A 27,787-nucleotide genomic window follows, 5' to 3' on the forward strand; every position below is an offset into this window, starting at 1 on the left:
ACTTTTTTTGTTACTTTGACAAGCTTTTAAAGTTATTAATTTCTCCGATGGCTTTTAATTTTTATATAATAATGTATTTATTAACGCACTTATGACACATGATATTTTTTTTTCAAAATTATAGATAATGAGATAAAAATCGATATAAAAAAAAAAATAGTTTATTTTTGAAAATTTAATTCATTCAACCGCAAAAGAGTTTTCATGGATTCTTATGACATATTTCTAAAATTCTAGATGCTTAATTACTCACTTATATACTATAAACATTACATATTCAACCTCATAAAACTTAGCGTACTTTTTATTTCATAATTGCTTGTAGGTTTCAGAGTAAACTTCGATGTCAGATCGATAATTGCGAAATTCATTAATCAAATTCGAATTTATAGCTGGCTGAGAAATTGTTTACTGTGTAGCCATGAAGAAACACAAAAACGTTAAAATTTGTGAGGACGTTTACGCTAGCAACGTGAGGACGTTTACGAATGATTAGACGTTAGATCTGCGAAAACTTTACGACCAGTGTGAACGTTTAGACATATATAGACCATAATCCATACAAACTTTTATACATTTAAAAACGTTTGAATTATATATTCAAAAGACTGTTCGTCCAACTGAAGATGATCTCCATCAACCTCAAGAAAATGAAGTTTTCCTGCCTAAACCGTATCTAGTTTCCTGAGTCCTATCCTATCCTGTGTATAGAGTTTGGTTTGGTTGAAAGGTAGGATGGTTAAACCGTCTGCTGGATCAAACCATCCGAACCATTCAGAATCTTTAGAACACAATATTTTCGTTAATGAAATATCGTCAAGTACGACCACAATGATCCAAACTGCAATAAAATGTTGCATTGATTTTCTAATCTGGGGCCACTTTTAAGTGTTGCAATACACTGCTTTTAATTTTACTTCACTAACTCATTTATATTTTTGTAACCATGATATTTAGATTTGAAATCTATAAAACACTTGTTTATAGTTTTAGTTATCAAGAAATGAAAAATTCTTATCGAATTTTGCATGAGAGCTTGCAACCTAAGGATCTAATATACATTAAAAATATATGGAATCTATACAGAAAGAGTTGTAATTAAGTTCAGTGTTAATGAAAATAAAGCCGATTTCCAGAAATGTTTATATTACATTTTCAATGATTAAATATTGTATTTCAATATAAGTTTGAAACGTTATGATAAAAAAATGTTAATAGGTCACAGTGATTCTAAAGGTTGAAAGCTCTAACGTAAAAATATTTGAGAATTTTGCCAATTACCACTGATAATATAAAGGTAAAAACAAGTGCTTTAGAGCTTACCAATTTATTTGAAACTGGTGCAATTTTGTAAGGCATCCTGGATCTACGTGGCGTGTTTTGTAGTATCATTTTAATAAAGATTGCTTGCTGATTTTATTACTGGAATATTTCATACCTTTAGGATAGTTTCGTGCTTGCTAAAAAAGAGACGATTTCGAAATCGTCTTTTTGAATGACATTACGTACAGGCACATTATGCATTATGCATTACAGCCCTTTACCGTTTTCATAAAATAAACTCTAGCAGACATTATTGAAATAAAGCTTTCAGTCCCTAACAATTAGTACTATAAATTGTTGGGGAAAACCCAAACTATGTTTTCGACCTATTGATGTTGGCCAAAGACAGATGAACCTATTGTTGTTGGCCTAAGACAGATCAACCTATTGATGTTGGCCTAAGATAGAACTACCTATTGATGTTGGCCTAAGATATAACTACCTATTGATGTTGGCCTAAGATAGAACGACCTATTGATGTTGGCCTAAGCTAGATCAACCTATTGATGTTGGCCTAAGACAAATCGACCTATTGATTTTATCCTAAGACAGATCGACTTATTGATGTTGGCCAAAGACAGATCAACCTATTTATGCTGGCCTAAGACAGATCGACCTATTGATGTTTGCCAAAGACAGATCGACTTATTGATGTTGGCCAAAGACAGATCGACCTATTTATGTTGGCCAAAGACAGATCGACCTATTGATGTTGGCCAAAGACAGATCGACCTATTAATGTTGGCCTAAGACAGATCGACCTATTGCTGTTGGCATAAGACAGATCGACCTATTGATGTTGGCCTAAGATAGATCGACCTATTGATGTTGGCCTAGGACAAATCAACCTATTGATGTTGGCCTAAGACAAATCAACCTGTTGCTGGTGGCCTAAGATATAATCGGCTAACACTAATTTCTTCTCAATGCCTCAGCTTGATAAAATAAATCATTAAATTACCTTTTGGATCCACCATCGAATCTCTGGAAAACTTAACAAGGAGAAGGTTTTCTAGTTTCTCCAGGTTTAGAGGATACTCAGGGTTCATCTTCTCACCTAGAGAACAATATCAAGGTTTAGAGGATACTCAGGGTTCAACTTCTCACCTAGAGAACAATATCAAGGTTTAGAGGATACGCAGGGTTCAACTTCTCACCTAGAGAACAATATCAAGGTTTAGAGGATACTCAGGGTTCATCTTCTCACCTAGAGAACAATATCAAGGTTTAAAGGATACTCAGGTTTCCTCCATCCCCCCAGAAAACAATAAAAAAATCCCGCCTCTTGCATTATGTACATATATAAAAATTAAGCTTTTAGGACCCTTCCTACCCAGCTTCTATTTCAACTTTTAATTGTTGTTCTATTATGCCAGCATATTCTCTTGGTACATTTTAAAACAATAACAAAATAGATCGCGGATTAAATAATATTTTTTCGTGGATTTACAAGTATTTAGGAAAATCAAAAAGTTTTGGAGACATTATATGTAATTCTGAGTATTCATACACCTTCCCAAGGGAAATGTGAGGTCCCACAAAAAATGCCCAATCGGTTCAGCGGTTTTGACGTTTATCGGTTACAAACAAACAGACAAACAGACAAGAAAAGTATATATATATATATCAATAGAATTTTCAACTTTTTTTCAGTTTAAATATACATTTTAGATGTTTAAATATATATTTCTTCCAAAACAAAATGTTTCATGGGTCTAACCCAATCATCAGTTGGAATATATATATATATGATAATAGAAAAATACTTTTAAGTAAAAAAAATTGGCTTCTTGATAATGGAATCCTAGCGCGGCAAACACTGGTTGGATGGTTTCGTTTTATGATTATAAATCTTAGATTAAATGAATTGGTTTCCATGGCTGACTTCTGGTAGCGTGTATTGGAGAATCGATTTAGACTTGTTGTATCCCAGTATTCCAGTATTTTACTATCCCGCTGATACAAAACCAATACTTCCTCTCTCTTCTCACATTTATATTTATCATGAAAACAAAATCTAAAATTTTATGATTTATATTTATAATATTAATAAAACATTAGTGGAAATACATTGTTATACATCACAAATATCTTGATGTTGATTTTTTTTAATTAAATTGGTTTCCAAGAATTTCTAAATATAAAAGTTAATCCTGTTCTTATACGCAGGTTTCAAAGAAAAAAACATGATATCTACAATCATTTGATTTAATTTTTTGTAGTTTTGGATCATGAAATTTGATGAGTTTGAAAGAAAATCGCTGATGGAGAGAGAAGGGAATCAGGAGAAACTGTTAAACTTGCCCCCTTGGTAACCTACAGGGTGTCCCTTGAAACATGACAGTTGGTAAATAATTTTGAATGTCGTGTTCCATGCACGGTATCAGATATTTAAGGTTTTTAGCAGTATATTTTGTTAAACGAATCTTTTCCTCAAATATATTTCACTTTGAAATTAATTTTACTATGATATGACTTCTATATAATATTTTTATTATTGGCATTCATATTAAACAACTTAAAAAATTCTGGAACAAGACATTCTAAACTATTTACAAACTGTCATGTTTCGTGGGACACCCTGTACTATACAGTGAGAACAAAAAAACACTGGAATTCTATAGCTGTCTTCTTTTTTTTCTTTTTGACTATGAAATGGCGCTAAAGATTGTGTAATTTGCATCTGATCTATTTCTTAAAAAAAGAGCCTTGAACATTTTAGCGATATTTCTGTGGCAACAATTTGCAAAGACGACATTCATTCTACAGTTTTCTAGAATTTCATTTTTGATGGGTGGCTCATCAAATTTCCCATTTAGAAATAGAAGGTCGTCTTTCTCTGTAAAATATATTAATCGGAACCGAGCAGAATATGTTGATAAAATATATTTCAATTCTAATGTTTATTTGGTTCCAGGCCAGATTATGTAAACTTTGCAACATGTATGCATTGGACACTGTTATAGGTTGTATTTGCCATTCTCAGTTTTATTAAATATTGTCGGCGTTTATATCAATACAAAGAAGAATACTTTTATATTTAAGTTTTTATTTCTTGCAAGCTTTACAAGTAAACAAAGAGAAGCTTTTAATTGACAGCTTCTCTTTGTTTCCATGTGTATGTGTACCCATGTTTAAAAGCTTGGTAGAAAATTAAAAATTTTAATCAAAAGTCGTCTTCATTGTTTTCATATATATACAACGACGTCTGTTTATTTAAATTCATATTTGAATAGTTTTAAATTTAATAAGTTGGATTATTTGAACTAGAAGACACTGTGAACTAGACAAAAAAACCGGAGAGAGTAAAATATATTCGACATTACTGAGCCCGCGATTTAAAAAATTCGGGAAAATACGGCTCGGGTCTAAGCTGTCGTTGGGCCTTATTTACGGCTTGAGGTTTCGGATTCAAGCTGAATCTTATTTTCCAAATAGTTGAATTTAAAAAAATGTTTAATATTCTATTTGGCGAATTTTCATGGTAGGAATTGCAGGTGCATTCCGGGTTTTTATGAGAACAATTCTCAACAACCAAGGTTGGTTTTATTTTCATTGGGCCTAACTCCTTAATTCGAGCTGAAGATATTACAGCTGGCAATCACGTGACACAAGCTTTCATCAGATTTGGATCGAAGATTGTGCCTTAAAGTCGGGTTTAAGGAATTACGGCTCGAGCCGAAGTTTTAAAATCGCGGGCTCAGAGCCCGGGATTTAAAAACTTCGGCTAACTAATTGTGAGTTGTGACCTAGTATCTCCTTAAGTTTGATTTTACGTAAAGTATGGAAAAATTAATTTATTAGAAATTTTCAATATTTTTATTCTTCTCAATAGCTGTTACACTATAGTTTCAGAATAAGTAAATATTTCCATTTACTATAGCACCGATTGAAGGATTCATAACTCTGATTGGATAATGAGATAGATGAGAGATGTTACACTCATACTATTTCTATTGGTTCAGAATAGACACCAAAACATAACTGAATCCTGATTGGATCAGGCGCTAAAGGAGTGGTTAAGCAAGAGAAGTTATGTTTAAAAACATATAAGATTTCAATCTTACGTGAAATTTACTTAAGTTCGACGTAACAAAGTGCAGTTTTACAGATGCCGTGAATGGTCAAACAACAAAATATTTAAAAATTAAAAAAACTCATGTTACACTTACATTCTACTTAGTTTCTACAATGGGTTCAAAAATAAAGGCGCTCTACCTAACTATTAAACCGACTTCTAAATCGCCAAAAAAAAGTTAGTTTTAACGGACGCAACCTTAAAGTTTTTATCAAATTTTGTATTTTGAAATATTTAGATAATGAAAAAATTTTTATTTCGTGATTTAGATATACTTCAACTAATTATTTATTTATAATTTAAAAATCTTTAGCTTTCTTGAATTCAAATTCCCGGAATTTTGGATAATATTAGTTTCTCAAAATTATTTTTTATCCTTTTTTAAATTTCGATCTGGTATTTTACCAAATTTCCCACGAAACATGACAGTTGGTGAATAGTTTATATGAGTTAAACATTTTTTTTATAGAAATAAACTGCAAAAAAATCTTTAATATATAAAGCAGTATGTGGAAGAAGACATTCAAAACTATTCACCAACTGTCATGTTTCGTGGGACACCTTGTATTAGAACTGTTTTTTAAAATAAGCAATTAGTATCAGTTATAGATACTATGTAGACAGTATTGAAATAATATACACTTAGTTATGAATTAAACATAATTTTTCTGTATAAGGTTTCAGGCATTTCTTATCTACATTTACATCGGGAATTAACCATAGCCAATGGTAAAATTAAAGATATTCGATATATTCTAGGTTTGTCTAAAAACAAATTTTTCGAAAAATCTGCCAATTTCTTGATTTCCAATTTTAATAAAATAGCTTGGAAAGGTAAAAACCAGCTGTTTTGACTTACTAAAAAAAAATCTAGCTTTATTAGTCAAATATAGGTTGATTAATTCAACAGTCTCCAACCTTGACAATCTAAGAAACAATACAATAGAACACAATAAATACAATTATCTTATTTTCTTATTAGTGTTTATCTATTGTATTTATTGTGTTCTATTGTATTTATTGTTTATCTATTGTATTTATTGTGTTCTATTGTATTGTTCCGTAGATTGTCAAGTTTGGAGACTGTTGAATTAATCAGCCTTTATTTGACTAATCCTGGTAATCTGATATTAACCTATATGTACTAGAAACTAGAAAACAATCATTACATTTCCTAAAAAACATTTAAGAAAAAGTACAACTTTCTTCGTCATACCTAGGGTTTTTTTTTATTTTTAAATTCTTATTTAAGATGAAGGAGGACGGACTATTTTTTGATTTGATAAAAAACATCTGCATCTAAAAATAAAAATAATGTCCGCTGGCAAACTTAACAGTTTTTAAATTAAAGAAATAAATTGCAGTATTTGATGCAATTGGGGCAATCAAAGAAAAAAAGTATGATAATCAATATAATCACGGTAATCAATGTAATCAATGTAATCAGGGTAATCAATGTAAATAGGGTAATCAATGTAATCAGCATAATCAATGTAATCAGGGTAATCAATGTAATTAGGGTAATCAATGTAATCCATGGTAATTAATGTAATCAGGATAATCTACGTAATCATGGTAATTATTGTAATCAGGGTAATCAATGTAATTTGGGATATATATCTAATTCGGCTAAGTAATGTAAAAAAGATTATAAATATGATCAATCGGTTTAATGAAATTAAGGTATCCAGGTTAATCCAGTTGATCAAGGTAAAATTATGGTTCTAACCTTGATTGTTAATATCTGCTAGGAACAGTGATTTTTCCGAGAACTCCTCTTCAGCTCGTGGATCATGCCAGTACTGGGCCTATACAGGATACAGGATACAGGATACAGGATACAGGTTACAGGATACAGGATACAGGATACAGGATACAGGATACAGGATACAGGATACAGGATACAGGATGCAGGACACAGGACACAGGATGCAGGATACAGGATACCGGATGCAGGATTCAGGATAGAGGATACAGAATATAGAATACAGAATACAGGATACAGGATACAAGATACAATATGCATAACACATATCATATAATTTATCTGAACAATTTAAGTTAATAGTTTAGAATTTTGATAAATAATTAAGTAAATACGTTATAGTGATCATAGATAACAGTTTCTAAGAACAAATGTTTAATTTTCAAATAGATGAAACTCTGTACTATATACATGCAGTGATAACCAGAAAATAAAATAATAAAGTGTATTTGATGCTGTCACAAAGCAAATAGTTTTGGTTGTGACTTATTGAATCACTTATTCAGTGAAATGGGTCTGTTTACACCGCACAATTGCTGTCATCCTCCTAGTTTTCTGGCTCTCACTGCATGGTTAGTAAATAGTTGAAAATATTTCCATCCTATGAATATTTTAATATTTACATTTTGAATTCTCCGATCTTTTGCAGATTCCTGGAAACAAATATTATATCTTTAAAAACACTTAATTTTATAATCATGAAATATTTGGAAGCATCTCGCTACGCTAACCTTTCTAGAATTTTACAATGCTGTAAACTTACAATTTTACAGTGTTTATAACAACATGTTACGTGGTACAGTGTACACTGTAATTAATTTTTACTCACTAGTACCTGTACAAGACGTCTTTTTGGACTTACTAAGTACATGCACAAGTTATCTATTTTGCCTAACTAGTGCCTGTACAAGTGATCTGTTTTGACTAACTAGTTACTGTACAAATAATCTGTTTTGACTTACTAGTTACTGTACAAATAATCTGTTTTGACTAACTAGTGCCTGTACAAATAATCTGTTTTGACTAACTAGTGCCTGTACAAATAATCTGTTTTGACTAACTATTGCCTGTACAAGTAATCTGTTTTGACTAACTAATACCTGTACAAGTAATCTGTTTTGACTAACTAATGCCTGTACAAATAATCTGTTTTGACTAACAGAACCTGTACAAGCAATCTGTTTTAACTAACTAGTGCCTGTACAAGTAATCTGTTTTGACTTACTAGTTGCTGTACAAATAATCTGTTTTGACTAACTATTACCTGTACAAGTAATCTGTTTTGACTAACAGAACCTGTACAAGCAATCTGTTTTAACTAACTAGTGCCTGTACAAGTAATCTGTTTTGACTGACTATTACCTGTACAAGTAATCTGTTTTGACTAACTAATGCCTGTACAAATAATCTGTTTTGACTAACAGAACCTGTACAAGTAATCTGTTTTAACTAACTAGTGCCTGTACAAGTAATCTGTTTTAACTAACTAGTACCTGTACGAGTAATCTGTTTTGACTAACTAGTACTGTACAAGTAATCTGTTTTAACTAACTATTGCCTGTACAAGTAATCTGTTTGGACTAACTAGTACCTGTACAAATAATCTGTTTTGACTAACAGAACCTGTACAAGACATCTTCTTGACTAACTAGTGCCTGTACAAGTTATCTATTTTGACTTACTAGAACCTGTTCAAGTAATCTGTTTTGACTAACTAGTACCTGTACAAATAATCTGTTTTGACTAACTATTGCCTGTACAAATAATCTGTTTTGACTAACTAGTGCCTGTACAAGTAATCTGTTTTGCCTAACTAGTACCTGTACAAGTAATCTCTGAATCCAGGAAGTGTATGCTCCGTAGTTGAGTAATCTTCTTATATAATCACAAATTGTATGATCTTCACCAAGGCAGTGGGGTAGTCCGTACACTCCTACAATATATATATATATATATATATATATATATATATATATATATATATATATATATAAATTCTTTCGTAACTATGCACATTGCACACTGAACAGTGTACTTTTTACGCTCAGGGGTTATCGAATTTTCCTTTGAAATATTAAGATTCTATAAAAACGTTTCAATATGCTCGAATTCCCTTGTAAAAACAATATTTTCTAATATTGAGGCAATCTTTTTTTTGCCTTCCTGCCAAGTATTGTAATACCAAGGTTATAATACAAGGAAAGTTAATTGCAGTTGTGTATACTCTGCGTACATATTGAAATCAGTTCTCTCTGGGCGGAATTTGTAAACAAGAATAGATGCATCAGTGTTCGTCTAGTAGATAATTCACATAATAGTTTCCTATGACCAGAATATTTCATTGGTTTTTTTATGTGAAAGATGGATCCCATGTCACTCTTCGACATCCGCCTTGTGTTTACTTTACCGCCAATAGACAGTACACTGCAGAACAAAAGATGCGTACACCAATGAAATAACTTTCCTTGCATTATAACCTTGAGTAATACATTGTAATCAGTTACTCATGGAGAATACACAGAGTACACTTGAACTCTATGGAATTCAACTTCACAGAGTAAATCTAAAGTGTACATTGTATAGTGTAAGCATAATAGATATAACATTGGTGTAGCAATCATATCAATTAAAAATTTATTTCAGTCATGGCATAAGGTAAAACTTTAACTACATCAAGGAAATGCTTCTAAGCCTAATATCCAGAAACAAACTATAAACCCAATTGAAGTGTAGTAAATGCAGTACTCTTAAAACTTCGTCCAGAACTGTTTCAATCCAGGTACAACTCGTCAGCTATCAATGTCAACATGGACACAATCTTTTAATCGATCAATGCCAAACCAATGGGCACAATCTCAGCTTGTATGTTTCAACCAGAACTAGCTATCAATGTCAACGGGGACATAAGCTCTTAATTGATCGATGCCAAACCATTGGGCATGATCCTAGCTTCTATGCTCCAACAAGGACTAGCTATCAATGTCAACACGGATAACAGCTTTTAATCAATCAATTCCAAACCTCTGGGCACATACTCAGCTCACATGTTTCAACGAGGACTAGCTATCAATGTCAACCCGGACAAAAGGTTTTAATCGATCAATGCCAAACCTCTGGGCACGATCTCAGTATGTATGTTTCAACAAGGACTAGTTATTGATGAAAACACGGACAAAAGCTCTTAATCAATCAATGCCAAACCAATGGGCATGATCTCTGCTCATATGTTTCAACGAGGACCAAATAACTCTATCACTGTAATCCAAATGGAGAGTATACCAACTGATTTGTATTTAGAGATCTATGTTATGAGTCAACATTAATTGACGTAATTACAAGTTTTATGCTGATATATATATATATATATATATATATATATATATATATAGCGTAGTTTAAGTTTAATGTATGTATTTACAAGATTAGCACGGATAGATATAAGCGTAGTTAAGCCAGTTACTACCAATGTTATAAGTTAATTACAGGTTTACAGGTGCAGCTAGGCTAGGCTAATCGTAATATATCTAGATATGTTCAGGTTAACAAATATAGGGATTGCTGCATTAATTACTGAAGTACCTGCAAACAGAAATAGTCTACAGAAGGGTATATATACAAGTAAATACAGCTGCAGATAAGAAGCCAGAGGCACCTTTTGTATAAAGCTCTGAAATAGGTCAAACCACAAGTGTCAGCTTCCTGTAATTGTAAAATAAAGACTTATAATCAGGGCAAGAATTCTCAGACTTTTGGGAGTGTTGCCAGAAAGAGAGGTTGAAATGTAAATAGAAGAACAACTGGGAAAGTTTGCCTATCTCGTCACTATATTTCGTTAAAACCCTTTTAGTTCAAAGAACTGCACAATTCTTTACATAATACTGTCAAAATGTGGGCAAGGGAAACCTTTTTAACTATTTTTTTTCTTCTAAATTTAACCATTATTATCCTATGAATAAAATTTCCTCTGCAGCAGTGATACCATTAATAAAACCCCGGGACCTGAATAATTTTTGTGAAACACGAGTTTTCTTGAGCCTGTGTTCACATGCTCATTCCTAATCTCAGATATTAAGAATTCAGAGCCCAAGATTTTAATATTTCATACTCAGACTACTGAGAGAGCAGTAAAACAGGTGACTGAAGCAGTTGGACCTGTTGTGGGACAGAAGGCCAAAGATGGGTTTACCAGAGCTGCAGAGCCATTAATAGGAAAACAATGCCAACCTTCAAAACTAATCAACACAATATGGCTAACTATATTTTAGAGTTGGAAATATATATTTTTAAGTAAAATTATTCTTTTAACATAGAACAAATCAAAAACATGATAATACAAACCAAAAATAATTTATAAATTTATGTGAAAGAAAATAAAAATTTTGCAATTTTCAACCTTGCTAGACACACAAGACGACCTCAAATTGAGACATGATAAAGTAAAATGTGTTTTTGACATCCCCTGCTTTCACAGAGCAGTTAGTATAGAATAAGCACTGACGCGTACCTGCGTCTGACAAGCTGGTACATGTCGTTGGAAAGTGCTCAATGCTGCAACGTTTATGTAAAAATGCACAATGGGCTTAAAGAAATAAAATATTTGTTTTTCATAATTACTAAGACTATGTTCTAGCCACGATCTCTCCCTGGAATCACTGAACCCACTGTGGAGAGTTTTTATGCAGACAATAATGTACGGTATGGTTAGTAAATCCCTTTCGAGCCACTCTGGCAGGGCCGTCGGTGTCAGTACTGGTTCTATACTACCTGTTCTGTGCCTGCAATGGGTCCAGTATTTGCAATTGTTTCTACAAAATATTACAAAAGTTTTTAAAATATCCATTTTTTTAATTTTGGAATGTTGGTCCTTAAAGTGCATGCTAGGCATCAGATATGACATAAAATCAATTTTGTAAAGGGATAAAAATCTCTTTTGATGTGAACCCAGGTATCAAACACTTTCCATTATTTTTAGAATTCAATAACCAGCGTACAGTATGTAAAGTGACAGTTCTTTATACTAGGTTGGGATTATATTGATCCTGGGGGTATTGATTGTGTTGGATCTTAATTATGTAGAGTTTATGGGTACTGTTGTGAATCGGGTCTTACCATCTTTGCATGGATGGTCACTTACAATCCCTTTATACTCCTTTGAAAACCGTTTTAACCCATGGCCTGGTAAGGCCCTCCCAATCCTTTTGATGCTAGGTTCCATTATCATCCGGTAACTCTGTTCGAATTACTCCCCCTGTAGAGGTTCTGACTCACTCACCTTGTTGAGGTCCACCTATTGAAACTAGGTTTCGAACCTTGAGATCTCCGCATCGTTGAACAAGTCCACGTAGGAATAATCCTCCCTGAGAGAATCCAACAGCATGGAACCCTCCTGTCAACCTGCAGAGAACCAGGAAACATTAATTACTAAAGTTTTCAAAGCCCGCTGCAACCAATTTAAATTAAATCATTTCTAAAAAATTATAAAATTAAGATAAGGGTATTTTGAGCGTTTAAAGAAGTGAAATGCATTCATCAGTGACTAATATTTATGTTCGATCATCTTAGAAATAAGATCCTAAATTAATACACACATTGTACGTATATTGTAAATTAAGTTTGTATACATTACATTGTACAATGCTGAGTAAGAAATCATGATTTCTATTTTATTTATATCAAACCTCAATTGACTATTCGATCAATAAGAGAGGAGAAAATTATTATAATTCGAATTAAAATGCATTAAAAAAGTGCCGTGGCTAGAGATGGGCGTTCGTTTTTCGAGAACGATTCATTTTGCGTTTTAATCGTTAAAAAATTTATTCCATTCGTTTTCAAAATTGTTGTTCATTTTCCATCTATTTTGTTCATTATTTCACTGAATGTCGTTCAGTAAAATTGTTCATTCAATAAAATTGTTCGTTCAGTAAAAAAAAAAAAATTTCATCATTAGAACAATTTTAAATTGTTTTTTTTTTTCAAATTTCGTTTAAAAAAAATGTTAATTTGTCATTTTTATGAACGATCCAAGCCCTTCGTTCAGATCATTCGTTTTGTTTCTGCACGACACCGAAAATTTTCATTTGTTCTCAAAAATTTGTTCGTTCATAACAATTATGCTCATCTCTTTGAAAACACTGAAAAATAGTAAATCCACAAAGATTCATGCTCTGTCCCTTTAATCTAAAAATTTAATTTGTAAAAAGTGTGTTGAAGGTTGTATAATGTTGGTTGGGTACTTAACCGTTATTGAAGTCTGGGCAAGTATTCTGCACCAGTTAATAGTTTCTAGTATAGAAACTTCTCAGTTCTCCCTCGACTCAATATAATTTAGGCAAAGATAGTTTAAAATAAAAAAGAACTCAGAGGTCAGAATTGACGTTAATTTGTCCGCTTATTTGTACATACATATCCAGGGGTGGATACAGGGGGGGCAGAAGGACCTTCGCACCACCCTTACGGATTCAGAGGGGGGAGATTTCAGAATAGCTTCTCAATATCACTTAAGGGAAAGAAAACCTAGTGCAAAACAGGAAAAAACATCTGCCTTAAAAAAATTTTGCGGCACGTCTTTTTGTTCCTAAATCTGGATTTTTTTGTTCCGAAATAAATCTAGCAGCCCCCTCACTTAAATTCTGTATCCACCGCTGTACATATCTATAAAACTGAATTTCTTTAATTGACAGTTTTACTAAAATCCAGCTCTGACATTTTACAAGGCCGTCCATTAATTGTTATAATTAAGATTTCTTGTTTTTCAAATACAATTACAGAACATCAAATTCAAGCTTAAATTGTACTCACATTGTTTCTAAAGTACTTATACGCTTCTTCGTTCTCCCTTTTCTATTAACAATTTTAGTATTGCTCTGAAGATAATCCCAATTTTTTATTATTCTCAAATTTTTGCGAATTTTCTATCTTAAATAGCGTATTATTTTAAAGACATTTTCAATTTGGACGGTTTAAAAACCTTCCCTGCAGGGTCATGTTGGTTGCACTTGCAATAAAAAATTTGGACCCGATCAGTTCTGCCGTTTTGACGTTTGTTGGATACAACGTTTATAGATCGATTCGAACATTCTCGTTTCAGAAGAAATACCAAGAATATAATAGAAAATATTTCATGAAAGGCTTATAAAGTGCCGGGTTCAGCTTTAAATAAATACAATAGAACTGCTAAATCAGATATAATTCCTGCTCAGCTACCGATATTTATTTAGAATATGATTTACTTTCTTTATTTTCTTTCTTAATCAAGGAAAAAAAATTATCAGAAAATCCATGAAACTAACCATCATTATAATTTAATTATTATTATATAAATTGTAATGTTTGTGCTGGACTTGGTATGGCCCTAAGTCTGAGACCAGATGGTCAGGATTGGAAGTTTGCCATCAGAACTATTTTTCTAATGATAATTGTATTTTCAATACAGGTTTCATATACAGGGTTACCCATACAGGATTAGGCTTTAATGACGACCTCAAACTTTGATAAATGATGATCTAAAGGTTGAATTGAGCCTTTTCTCTTCAATGTAGTTATTAATCAAATATTATCTTACTTCTATCTGTTGCGTCTATAACGACTTATACTGAAGAACGTAGCGGCCATACAAATTCAGAGAGTTGCAACATTCAACTCGGATCGTAAAAAATCAATTTAATTTCAAACAAATCATTCAGATATTACAAACAAAAGTCATCGATTATGTTTCGACGCATTTATATATATATATATAGTCGATATTTCATAATATTTTTTAATTTTTATGACCCGATAATTACTTTTGAAAACATTTATTCCTGTTTAGAGGATTTTTTTATATTGAAGGCGACATTTTCATATTTTCCAAGAATGTTCGAAAATCCAGCGCCAGTGAAATATTATCTTTAAAAAACAAAATCAAAAATATTATGAAATATTAACTATATACGAATGCGTCGAAAAATAATCAATGACTATTGTTTGTAATATCTGAATGTTTTTTTTTGAATTAAATTTATTTTTTTACGATTAGAGTTGAATGTGGCAACTTTCTGAATTTGTATGGACGCTACGTTCTTCAGCATGAATCGTTTTTAACAATTTTCTCCTTACAGACGCAATAAATAAAAGTAAGAATAGTAGCGATCAAAAGCGCTTTTTTTTTCGCTGTAAGTCTACACCCCCTTTAATTTTTCGCAAACACTCCCTTTAATAAACAACCTTTATACAACCTATCTTGATTGATACTAACAAACGTTCATTAACTCAGAATATAGAGAATCTAATAATGTTAGTCAGTGAATACAAACTTAATGATTTTATTCAGGGGTGGACAGAGATTGCGAATGTATTAGACTTTGTTTATTTGGATGCAAAAAATCTTCTTACGATTTACTTAAAGGAACTTTAGACGTAATTTTAAGTCACTGTGATCCAAACGGTTGCAAACTCTCACTCAAAAATCGATAAAGATTTTGCCAATTACTAGAGATGTCAACGTTTTGATTTTTCTAGATTTTAGCTTTCGTTACGATAGTGTTCATCAAAAGTATTAACGTTTGAAACGTTACGTTGCACATTATGAAATTTTATGGCATAGAGTAACGTTACGTGATGAATTTTCTGCACTTGAATACCATATACAACGTTAAGCTTTAGTAAATGTTGAAAAAAAAACAGTAAGCTCCGTAACGCTTTTGCATTTCCCGTATTAAAAAACGTTCCCAACGTTGCGTTAAAGCTTATGTAATAAAACCACAATTTTTTAACGTTCCACTTTCATGCAAGGTAAATATTTTCAGAGACCTTACGTTACACTTTCACTTGGTTTAAGATCTAAAAGATGACAAACGTTTTGCTTTTATAAAACGTCATTGGGGCATAGTTCTGTACGTTACAATGCATTTCAGTGCAAAGAATATTTTTTGATAACGTTACGTTTTATCTTAACTTTTCCAATATAAACTCTTTTAATTACGTTTAGAAATTTTACTAAAATGCACCTTTTCTTACGTTACGATTTATCGAAACGTTATTGTGAAAACTTTTTTGTTACACTTTTTTACAACTGACAATCAAAACTGTTTATTCGTTTCGTTTCTAAGAAAGATTTGAAAAAATGTTCTATACGTTGCGTTGTTCAAGCCTTAATGTTTCTAACGTTAGACTTTATTAGAATAATATTGTTACTAAATGAAAGCATTGCAAGATTTTTTCCGTGATAATTACATTTTTTAACTGTATGTTGCTGTTGTATTGTTAACCTTTTTAGAGAATGTGTAGAAGAATATGCATTATGCAATATAAAGATGTTATAATATTATTATTTTTAACGATTTTTAAAATTTGTAGATGAAAGTTTTTAGCATTAGACTTTCAACTCAAAGTGTGTCTTTAAGGGACTAGAGACGTAATTTCAAGTGACCTTCCATTTATGGAGTGGCATGTCCAGTAGGGGTGATCAATATTGGAATAGAGCCAACTGCCCACCGGAAGTCGCTGCGTTTTTACCGTAAGGCTACAAACAAAAATTTAATTTTTTATTTTCATGTTATACATCATTTTCTTCATCATCTGAAAAGCGTTTTAAAAAATTGAAAATTGAGTGAGTCACAGCTAAAAAACTCATCAAAAACATTAAAAAGTTATAATACTGGAATTTAGTACCGTTATTTGGCCATAACTTCTTTAGATTTTAATATATTTAAAAGTGGTTTTCGAATCTGAATTCAGCATGAAATTTCCAAGAAAATAATGTATCATATTTATCTTTTGAAATATTTTTTGGCCTTACGGCGATATCTCCAATATAAAATTGTCAATTCGCAACCCTTTGGAAAACACTCCTAAATCATCAATCAGATAAAAGTTTACACGTTATCATTGGGAATCTAGCATGGCCCTCTTTAAATGGAGGATCACTTGAAATTATCATCGTGTATTTGACGAGCTTAAAAATAGACATGTTTTGGGACAGGACACTTCATAAAATGAGTTAAAATTCGGCAAGGCAAACCACTTTTGCATGAGGAGCAGTAGTTCTAAATTATTTTAGATTAGTTTAGGGTTAATTTTTTCTTTTTTTACGCAATGCAGACTGACCCTTTTCTTCTATCTAACAGAATTCATAGTTTAAAATATCTAAGGTCTACAACATTGGGTAGCAAAGATATCGGGATTAGAAATATAAGTTTGTGAACAACTCAATTCCTTTAGACATTCTTAGCTAACAGAAGTCATAGCTTGAAATATCAAAAGTCTACAAGACCAGCTTGCAAAGATGTAGAGATTAGAAAATTATAATTTGTGGGGAATTTTTAGTTCTTTTTGTGTTCTTTTTTTTATATTACTTACAAAGTGAGTAAAAAAACGGCATTAGATTTAGTTTACAGACCACAATGAAAATGTTTTCAGAATTCATGTTTGAGGTTAAAAATATCAAATATAGTAAGACAAGTGCTAATTTTTTTTTTTAACACAAACAACGCGAAATAAAATTATTTAACATTTTTTCTTTTTTAAAAAAATCGATTAAAAAATCAGTTTTTTTCTATTCTAAAGTTTAATAAAAATCTATTGATGAATAAAACATAACACGCATTTTCCAATTGATAAAATATTGTTGCATTTTAGTAATTTTTTAACCTAAAACATGAACCATGCCAACTGAAGTTATGATTTCAAGAAGTCAAATAAACATAAACACAGCAATTGTGTTTGTTCACAAACCCGTTCCACTTAAGTTGATTTTTTTACAATTAGTAAATCATTTGCTTTATAACAGAAAATGCATATGTAAAATTTCTTAATGTCGTCTTCCTTTTCCAGAGTTTTAGTGGGTTTCATCAAACAAGATGTCTAAGAAACATTTATAAGATTTGAATTTTCACTAATAGCATGTTACAAAAAAACTCGTTTACACTTTAATTTTTTTAAAATTTACTAATCCCTATATCTTTCCAACCCGATGGTTTAAACCTTGTATACTTCAATATTAATGGATATATTTGAAGGATAAGAAAACTGTATATTTGAAGGATAAGAAAACTGTATATTTGAAGAATAAGAAAACTGTATATTTGAAGGATAGGAAAACTGTATATTTGAAGAATAAGAAAACTGTATATTTAAAGGATAAGAAAACTGTATATATGAAGAATAAGAAAACTATATTTGAAGAATAAGAAAACTGTATATTTGAAGGATAAGAAAACTGTACATTTGAAGGATAATAAAACTGCATATTTGAAGAATAAGAAATCTGTATATTTAAAGAATAAGAAAACTGTATATTTGAAGAATAAGAAAACTGTATATTTGAAGGATAAGAAAACTGTATATTTGAAAAATAAGAAAAGCGAAAACCAGAAATTTTTACACAAGTACTTAAAATTCTATATTGAATGGAAATACTAAAATCCTGAAGCGCTTTGGCGACAGCAAAGAAAAACATCTGTTATATCGCATTAAAGAAAAACTTTTGATTCCTGATCTGAATTCGTTACAACATTAAATTCGTTTCTTCTCAAAACGCAGTTATATTCTAATTTTATACATGATACATTTTTCTGTTTTTTTAAATTTATTTGACCAACTAGAATGCAGTGATAAATATTTTATTTTATTCTAAATAGAATAAATTATTAATCTGTAGAGAGTTTATGCATTGATCTAATTGGAGAAATGATCGAATGGCTTCAAGTTTATTCAAAATTTTCTATATTTAACATTTTGTGAAATTGTGGGTTCAAGTTTGACATTTTAAATTATAAATCCCAGAGAAATAGAAAAGTATCAAGATTAAATAAATAATAAAATATAAAAATATTTAGAAATTTTATTATATTTGGTAAATTTTGTTTTTTTAAATCTACAGGACCGGAAACCTTTTTGCCGTCCCCGAATATGTTTTATGTGGAACATAATTGGAAATTACAAAAATAGAAGATTTTTGTGGTCTGCGAGGATATGAAGTGCATTTTTAAAATCTATACCAAAGGTTCTATTAACAACCTAATATCCTAATATATGAGTATCAAATGAACCAATGAAAGTTAGGGTATGACCACCACAGGATAAGAAAGTGGAATTAAATTAATCAATATAGATCTGCATAAGATGGAGATCCATTCTTGATAAAGTTCTAACTTTGCTTGACGGGTCAGTATACTAAATTGTATTTACACTGAGATACTTTCCTCTTTACTACCGTACATTTATCTAATATTTTCTATTTTCTAGAAAGAAACCATCCTCCCTAATTTGTGAGATGTGTTTCAGCTGCTGCGGTTTGATCATAAAACTAGGGATACTGCCCATGTGCTCACCGAATAAAAACAAAAATAAAATGCAACTCCAATACCAATGTCGGTCTTACACAAAAAAAAATAAAATAAAGTGAACAGACAAAAAAGGGTTATATTTACTAAACCCGTAGTTTGAGAACTAATGCTAAGGAGGAATACAATGCGCGGCGGTTTATTTGAAGTAGAAGGCCGACCTAAATTATACAGTATACACATTAAAACATTAGGGCCAAAAGGGGTGTTGGGACATTTCATAAAAAGTCATTTCGTAGCGGGACATTTCATAGAGATATATTTCATTGATATGGACATGTTATAGACAGAGCAGATTTTTCGAATACAGGTAATTTCATAGACAGAGAAGAGTTTACAGATAAAAAAATTCAGAGACTAAATAGGGTTTTTGGTTAATGAAAATGTGCCACATATTTGGAAAATGAGATCAGTTTTAATTTAATCAATTTTTTATGAAATACAGATCAATACATAATTTTGCAATGTGTTTGTTCCAAATAACAAGATATCTAAAAGCTGTAAATATTATTAGTTTAAAGCAAAAGCATTACCAAAGGGAGTGTTCGCGAAAAAATTAGATGGGGTATAGGGTTACGGCGAAAAAATAAGCGCTTTTGATCGCTGCTAATCTTACTTCTATCTGTTGCGTGTAAAAAGAGAAAATTGTTAAAACGACTCATACCGAAGAACGTAGCGTCCGTTCAAATTCAGAAAGTTGCAACATTCAACTCAAATCGTATAAAAATCAATTAAATTCCGAACAAATCGTTCAAATATTACAACCAATAATCATCGATTATTTTTCGATGCATTCGTATAAAGTTGATATTTCAAAATATTCTTTTTATCATCTGATAGTTACTTTTGAAAAATTTTATCCTGTTTCGAGGATTTTTGATAATGAAGACGACATTTTTTATATTTTCAAGGAATGTTCGAAAATCCAGCGCCATCGAAATATTATTTTTTAAAATCAATTAATTATAAAATATGAACTATATATGAATGCCAGTATGCGTCGAAAAATAATCGATGACTATTGTTTTCAATATATGAGTGATTTGTTAAGAATTAAGTTGATTATGTTACGATCCCAGTTGAATGTTGCAACTTTCTGAATTTGAATGGAGGCTACGTTCTTCAGCATGAGTCTTTTTTTTTGACAATTTTCTACTTATAGACGCAACAGATAGAAGTAAGATTAGTCGCGATCAAAAGCGCGAACACTGCCTTTTTTATGTGAAATAAAAATCAGAGATATCGTAGAAATAACAGGGTATGATTTGTTAAAAAGAAATTATCTATGAAAAATATTCTGTGTCTATGAAATGTCCTGTCTATGAAAAATATTCTATGTCTATGAAATGGCCTGTCTATGAAAAATACTATCATGTCTTCTAAGTACTGTCCTATCTATGAAATGTATCTCTATGAAATATCCCAACACCAAAATATGGACGTTACATCGGATGAATCATTCCCATATCTGTAAGATTAAAGTAAAAACAAAGATAAAATGTTCTATTTTAACAATAATCTCATTCTTTCTAGAGTTTATTGTTCAACTTCATACCTGGAGTCATTTCTGATTGTGGAGCAGGCCTCAGAGATCTGATCGTTTATATTCATAAAGAAACCATTCTCAGTATCCTGTATCACATTACTACCTAAAAAGCGAAAATAATAATTCTGTGTATCCTGTATCCCATTAATATAAAAAAAAATTAGTGTTTTGTATCCTGAATCACATAAATTTTGAAATTAATTATTCTCTGTATCCTGTATCACATTATACCACTCAAACTAAATCATTCTGATGTATCCAATCCAGGGGGGCTGTATCTTAGCTATACCTCTCCGTGTGTATTAGCCTGAGTGTACATTAAGAGTGTATATTAGGAGATGATGGCCTATTCATACAGTACAAACATAAAATATGCAGTACGCTTTCGGAGTACAAGTGTATGGGGAGGTTTTGTATCTTGAATTTTACTCAGTTTTCTCAGAACAGTTTATTAACGATAAAATATTGCTCTGCAAAAGACTGTAAATGTAATAAAGTACGTCATCCTGTAAAAATGGAATCCTGCACACGATAAAGGAGTAGTGGATTTTAATAGTTTCATGGAATTCAAATTCTCCATTTAAATATTTTCATAAATCACCCCCGAGTACTGTAACATACTGATTGACTTTTGGAAGTGAAGTACATGGCCTGTACAATTAGTAAAGGATTAGCGTACATCATCACTCTATATACTATAACCTCGTTGATCCAATCCAATAAGGGGGAAGCATGCGAAATGACTATCTTTCTTTTTTCTCGTTGGGTCTCTCTCTCTCTCTACCTCCTTATATTCTTCTCTCTATCTCCTTCTATCTCTTTTTTCTTCTATCCTTCTCTCTATTTTCTTCTATCCCTCTCTCTATTTATTTATTTCCTTTTCTCTGTCTTCTTTTATCCCTCTCTCAACCTCCTTCTATCCTTCTATCTATCTCCTTCTATCCTTCTCTCTATCTCCTTCTATCCTTTTCTCTATCTCCTTTTATCCCTCTATCAACCTCCTTATATTCTTCTTTCTATCTCCTTCTATCCTTCTTTCTATCTCCTTCTATCCTTCTCTCTATCTCCTTCTTTCCTTCTCTCTATTTCCTTCTATCCCTCTCTCTATCTCCTTCTATCTTTTTTTCTTCTATCCTTCTCTCTATTTTCTTCTATCCCTCTCTCTATTTATTTATATCCTTTTTTCTATCTCCTTTTATCCCTCTCTCAATCTCCTTCCATCCTTCTCTCAACCTCCTTCTATCCCTCTCTCTATCTCCTTCTATCCTTCTCTCTATCTCCTTCTATCCTCCTCTCTATCTCATATTATCCCTTTATCTATCTCCTTCTATCCTTCTCTCTATCTCATTATATACCTTTCTCTATCTCCTTCTATCCCTCTCTCTATCTTCTTCTATCCCTCTCTCTATCTCCTTCTATCTATTTTTTCTTCTATCCTTCTCTCTATTTATTTATATCCTTTTCTCTATCTCCTTTTATCCCTCTCTCAATCTCCTTCGATCTATCCTTCTCTCTATCTCATTATATAGCTTTCTCTATCTCCGTCTATTCCTCCCTGTATCTCCTTCTATCTATCTCTGTCTCTCTGAAGACCTCGAATATATTTAAGCAAAACACATGTCAACAGAGAGACAGGTTTCTTTGTACCGTCCTCTCAAAATGAAATATGAATTCATGAAAGGGAGTGTTCGCGAAAAATAATCGCTTTTGATCACTTTACTAATCTTATTTCTATGTGTTGCGTCTATAAGGAAAAAATTGTTAAAAACGACTAATACCGAAGAACGTAACGTCCATACAAATTCCACGCACCCATGACCCTTCAGTAACAGTAAATTCAACCTAAAGTCTGACCGCGTCAACCTTGTTGCACCGGCTAGTCCTATTGAGTGTCTGGGCGATACAGTACAAACTGGAACCGGAAAGGTTGACCCGGCTCGGAAATTCAAATGTACTACGGCTGCCCGTGATTCAGAAAGTTGCAATATACGACTCGGATCGTAAAATATTCAATTTAATTTTAAACAAATCATTCAGATATTACAACCTATAGTCATCAAATATTTTTCGACGCATTCGTATATAGTTATTATTTCAAAATATTTGTTATTCCTTTTGTATACAATGCACTTAAAACACCGAAATAGTTGGCCGCCATTTGTCTCTGCTCTCAATGCTTTGAATGATTACAAGTGGCAAAGACACCTAGCGGAAAAAAACGTCGTTTTAAGTGCATTTGTATATTAAACAAATAACAAATATTATGAAATATTAACTATATATGAATGCGTCGAAATATAATCGATGACTTTAGGTTGTAATATCTAAATGATTTGTTTGAAATTAAATTTATTACTTACGATACGAGTTGTATGTTGCAACTTTCTAACGCAACAGATATAAGTAAGATTAGTAGCGATTAAATGCGATTATTTTCCGCCGTAAGCCTATATCCCCTTTCATTTTTCGCAAACACTCCCTTTAAATGTCATCAAAGGAGAACTATACATATTCTATATATACTATCTATAAGCTTTTAGAACGTTTATGCATGCACATTCTTTTATCGTAAAACCTTATATAAAGAAATTGAGTTTTTGTCACAAACTCAAATTTTCTAATCCCTTTTTCTTTGCAACCTATAGGTCGTAGACCTTAGATATTTCAAGTTTATGAATTCTCTTCTTTTCTAGCTTCAAAATGTCAACGATTATTATTAAATCTATGTGATCATAAGAATATATTGATTCAACAACGTCACTATTTACTTTTAAAAGAAAGTATTTTACAACATTTTTCAAATAAATGATCTTTCAAAAGCTGCCCCAGATATTTACCAACATCTCTTGACCGAAATAAGGTAAGTAGTTTATTAGAGTTTAAGGTTATAATTTGACTCATTTGGAATTTTAACTTGTAAGAATATTATAAGATTGGTTAGGAGATGTACAATAGTTTGCTGAATTAAAGGGACTGTAAATAAAAAAAATGAAAGGGGGTATAGGCTTAAACCTAAGCACTTTAGGAGTTACTGAAGACCTATAAGAGTACTATAATCTGATGTTTCAGACTCGAGAAATTGATAGTTTTAAACAGGGCATATTCAGCAAATACGCAACCTATCTGAAAACTACGACAACCCAGAAAAGCCTGAATAACTTAGGTTTGCTCCTATTATGATTATCAACCATAAACCTTCAATGGGGTCACGCAAGGTCCCACAAAAAATTTGGCCCGATCGGTTCAGCCGTTTTGTCGTTTATTGGATACAAAAAAACTTTGCTTGTGTGTATCCAATAAACGTCAAAACGGCTGAACCGATCGGGCCCAAATTTTGTGTGGGACATCACATGGCCCCAAGGAAGGTCTATGGATAATCGAGTTTTCAAAAATTCTCCTCTAACAAAATTCGATTTTTGAAAATTTTGAAAATCCACGACATTTTTTTATAAATTCCGCGGTTTTTTTTTACAATGTATGCAAAGAGAAAATGTTTACAATTAAAATGGAAGATGGGCGGGAAGCGCCCTAAAAGCCTAGTAGCTAATAAATTATATAGCCACATATAATTTAACAAATCTATTTCTATTAAAACTTACCTATCATTAAACTGAGAACGTATACTCCTGGTATCTTCTCCTGAAGAAGGTTTATAACCGAACCCATGCTAAATATAATAATATACTCAGGGTTCTTCTGGTGTCTTCTCCTGGAGAAGGTGTAAAACCGAACCCATGATATATATATATCAATATATTCAAGGTTTCTACTAGTATATTCTCCAGTAGAAGGTGCAAAGGGAAAATGTAATTCAAAGTTTTAAAATATTATTTTTCAATTAAAACTAATAAATTTAATCGAAAAATTTCGGAAATTTTTCGAAAATCGAAAATAGTTCCAAAAATATCAAAAATAATAATCAATTAAAGAATACGTGAATTCAAAACTATCTTGTAAACTATTAAAATCAAAAAATTGAAATTTTTAGAAATGTGATAAATTTTAAAATGTAAGTAAAAACCTTTGTAAAGTAGTCGTAAAAATAATTGAAACTTTTAAATTTAGGTGAGACTTCAAAATATAAAACTTAATGGAAAATAGGTTTAAAACTGAAATTTTTAGATATTGTGGAAAATCTTAAAGTATTTATTGTTTCAGAGTTTATGGTTTATATAGGTTGTGTTAATGCTCTGGGTTTTCCATCTCTTAAAAATAGATGTTCGCGTTCTCTTGGATAAAATGTTTGATTTTCTTCTCGGTTTATCTAGTCTTTATCAGTTATTATTTCTTCTGATTTTGCTTTAGGGGGTGTTAGTAACCCCGTATGTTATAAAAGAATAGCATGTAAAATGATTACAAAAATTATCATGACAAAATGTTGTGGTTGGTTGGGTGGCATAGATAGAGTATACACTTTAGTATGGTTTACCCATACTTAGATGATAGTATCTTCTCCTAGAGAAGGTTTAATACCGAAGTCATGCTAAATATATCAATATAATATTAGTATCTTCTCCTGGAGGAGGTTTAACATTTGCTAAATAAATATAAACTCAGGGTTCTTTATTTAATAGGAATGTCTTCGAAGACGACATTTATATCATTATTAAGTTAAATTTAATTAAAATAATAATAAAAATAATTTCAATGTAAATAGTAATATTAAGATACTGATAATAATGATACCGATAAAAAATTATGATAATAATAAAAGAATAAAATATAACCTGAACGGATTACAGCATGAGTCCCCCATACCATGCCAAAGAACTATAGGAGTCCTACAAAATATACTTTCTGGAATTTTTGGGCCAAAGTTGAGCCAAAGTGTCAGGGTTGAGCCAAAGTGTCAGGGTTGAGTCGAAGTTAGAGTAGTAGTAGTTGATTTTGTTGGAAAATGAAAAGTAATTGCTTCTTTTTTTTAAATTTACGGTAGGAAAAGAGAATATGTTTGCTATAATATACAAAATTGAAGTTGTTACTTTATCTAATTATCTATTTAAAAAGATAAATCATAAAGATAAAGAGCTTAAAGGGATTGTTTATGTTCATTGTTTACTATTTGCAAATACACATTTTAAAATACCCATAATCCAGGATTATATATATAGATTTAAAGGACTAAAATAATCTGACTCATTGTCCTAAAACTGTCAGGGAGCATAAAACTAAATCAGCTCTGATGTGTCCCTAGTTTCCAAAATATTGTGTTCTGTAGTTGCATATTTATAAAAAGCTGAATTTTTACAATACACGAATTAATATTTATTTTAGAGTTAAGAGGATTTATTTGGTTCTGCCCTGTCCTGCCTTTGTTGCTCTGGGTCCTGGAGAATAATGCTCCCAGTTAAAACCTGCACCAGGAGACAAACCCCTAACAACCTCATTTTTATTATATCTTCTGAATAAACGTTTAATTATTATCACAATTACTACTTTTAATACCAGAAAAATTCGGAATAGAAAGACGACATAAAAGCAATCTCTAAATGTACATAAGGGCAGTTTGAATTGCACCCCGCGACCCCCAGGTTTACGTACGAGAGGAGGTAGAATGTAATTGTATAATATTTTATGTTGTTCAAAGGCAAATAGTTTTACTATAAGCTTAAGAAATAGTCTTATTAAGTTTAATGGAATTTGTGCACACTGCATAATTCCATATTGATTGGACTTTTTAAAAGTATTATTTGTGCCAAATATTGTCTTCAATTCCAAAGCTTTTTTTTCTCACTGTAAGTAAAAATAGGTTTCTGAACCCTTTCAATTCTTTGTAATTATTATTATATTATAAAGATTTATTCACACACAAAGATATAAATATATATATAAATGGTGTAGTTTAAATTTGTTTAAATAAATTGAATGTATAGTTTTACAAAAGAAAAAAGAAAAATATGCAAAATTATGCACAAATAGGCGACATTGATCATTTCTCATTGCATAACATATTTATCGCTTCAGTTATTACGTAATCATCTAATCCTTCAACATATAAATTATTCATTTTTGTATTTAAAAGTTCTTGTAAAACGAGAACTTTCCATGCATGGTTCAAAGACACATCAAAATATTTCATTTTTTTCTTAACTAACATTTTACTAAGATCAGAAAGATTTACAGAAAAATCATTTGCAATGGAAAATAAATTTCTGCCTAGAACTGTGTTAAGGTCATTTTTGCATAAATTAGAAAGAAATCTAATGCAAAGCTTAGAACTTGCTTCAATAGTCTCATAGAAAGACAAAAATCTACTAGCTAACATAGTTTTTACATGTAAACATTGTGAAATACTTTCAATCATGTACCTATGCGTATCTCTAGGTTATGGGGAATGAATTTTTGAAATGAAAATAGCTTGTATTTTATTGCAATCTATCATTGAATTATAACTTTGCAGAACATTTCCTAAATGTTTTAAGTTAATTTATGTGTAAATATGTCTATTGAAATTTTATCGTTGATATTTTTAGAAAAAAGTGATTATAAGAAAACCAAAAATTGTTGTTTCCAATGATATTCTTTTTTAATTTCTGTCCTATATTTCTAAAAAGATGCAAAAGAAAATTTTAGGGAAACCTGTTTTTTAGCTACCCTCACTTCTTTTTCTTCACCCCCTCCCCCTTATCCCCACCCTTTTACCCCTCCACCCTTCCATCACATTCTCCCTCTCGACATCCAAGCAATGTCCTTGTATAGCCTTGAATCAATTATTTTAATAAATATGATTATCTTTGTTAAAGGAAAAG

At 31.3% G+C, this 27,787-nt stretch overlaps 1 protein-coding gene across 2 annotated transcripts; it reads right to left on the minus strand.

Annotated features, from left to right (window-relative positions):
* Positions 1-665: 665 nt before the first annotated feature.
* Positions 666-26,441, minus strand: LOC111711441 (palmitoyl-protein thioesterase 1). 2 transcript variants are annotated; one of them, XM_023485807.1, is made up of 9 exons: positions 26,340-26,441; positions 25,766-25,819; positions 24,638-24,705; positions 21,048-21,141; positions 12,439-12,560; positions 8,987-9,099; positions 7,131-7,209; positions 2,285-2,380; positions 666-781 (listed from the first exon to the last, which is right to left on the minus strand). In XM_023485807.1, the coding sequence occupies exons 1-9, from the start codon at positions 26,423-26,425 to the stop codon at positions 666-668; spliced, it is 828 nt and encodes a 275-aa protein (XP_023341575.1). In that variant the 5' UTR covers positions 26,426-26,441. The 2 variants fall into 2 exon arrangements, with proteins under 2 accessions (XP_023341575.1, XP_023341576.1); XM_023485808.1 differs by lacking the exons at positions 666-781; positions 2,285-2,380 and adding an exon at positions 2,427-2,530.
* Positions 26,442-27,787: the final 1,346 nt, after the last annotated feature.

This window comes from Eurytemora carolleeae, unplaced genomic scaffold, assembly GCF_000591075.1.
Source record: "Eurytemora carolleeae unplaced genomic scaffold, Eaff_2.0 scaffold1138, whole genome shotgun sequence".
NCBI lineage: Eukaryota > Metazoa > Arthropoda > Copepoda > Calanoida > Temoridae > Eurytemora > Eurytemora carolleeae.

Bases quoted from the DNA above. Each gene is read 5' to 3' on its own strand.
- LOC111711441 (XM_023485807.1), bottom strand. From the start codon at position 26,425: ATGAGGTTGTTAGGGGTTTGTCTCCTGGTGCAGGTTTTAACTGGGAGC. The intron at 21,142-24,637 runs GTAAGTTTTAAT...TTCGCTTTTTAG, and splicing joins CGTTCTCAGTTTAATGATAG to GTAGTAATGTGATACAGGAT. The intron at 9,100-12,438 runs GTGAGTGAGTCA...TATATATTGTAG, and splicing joins AATAGGTGGACCTCAACAAG to GAGTGTACGGACTACCCCAC.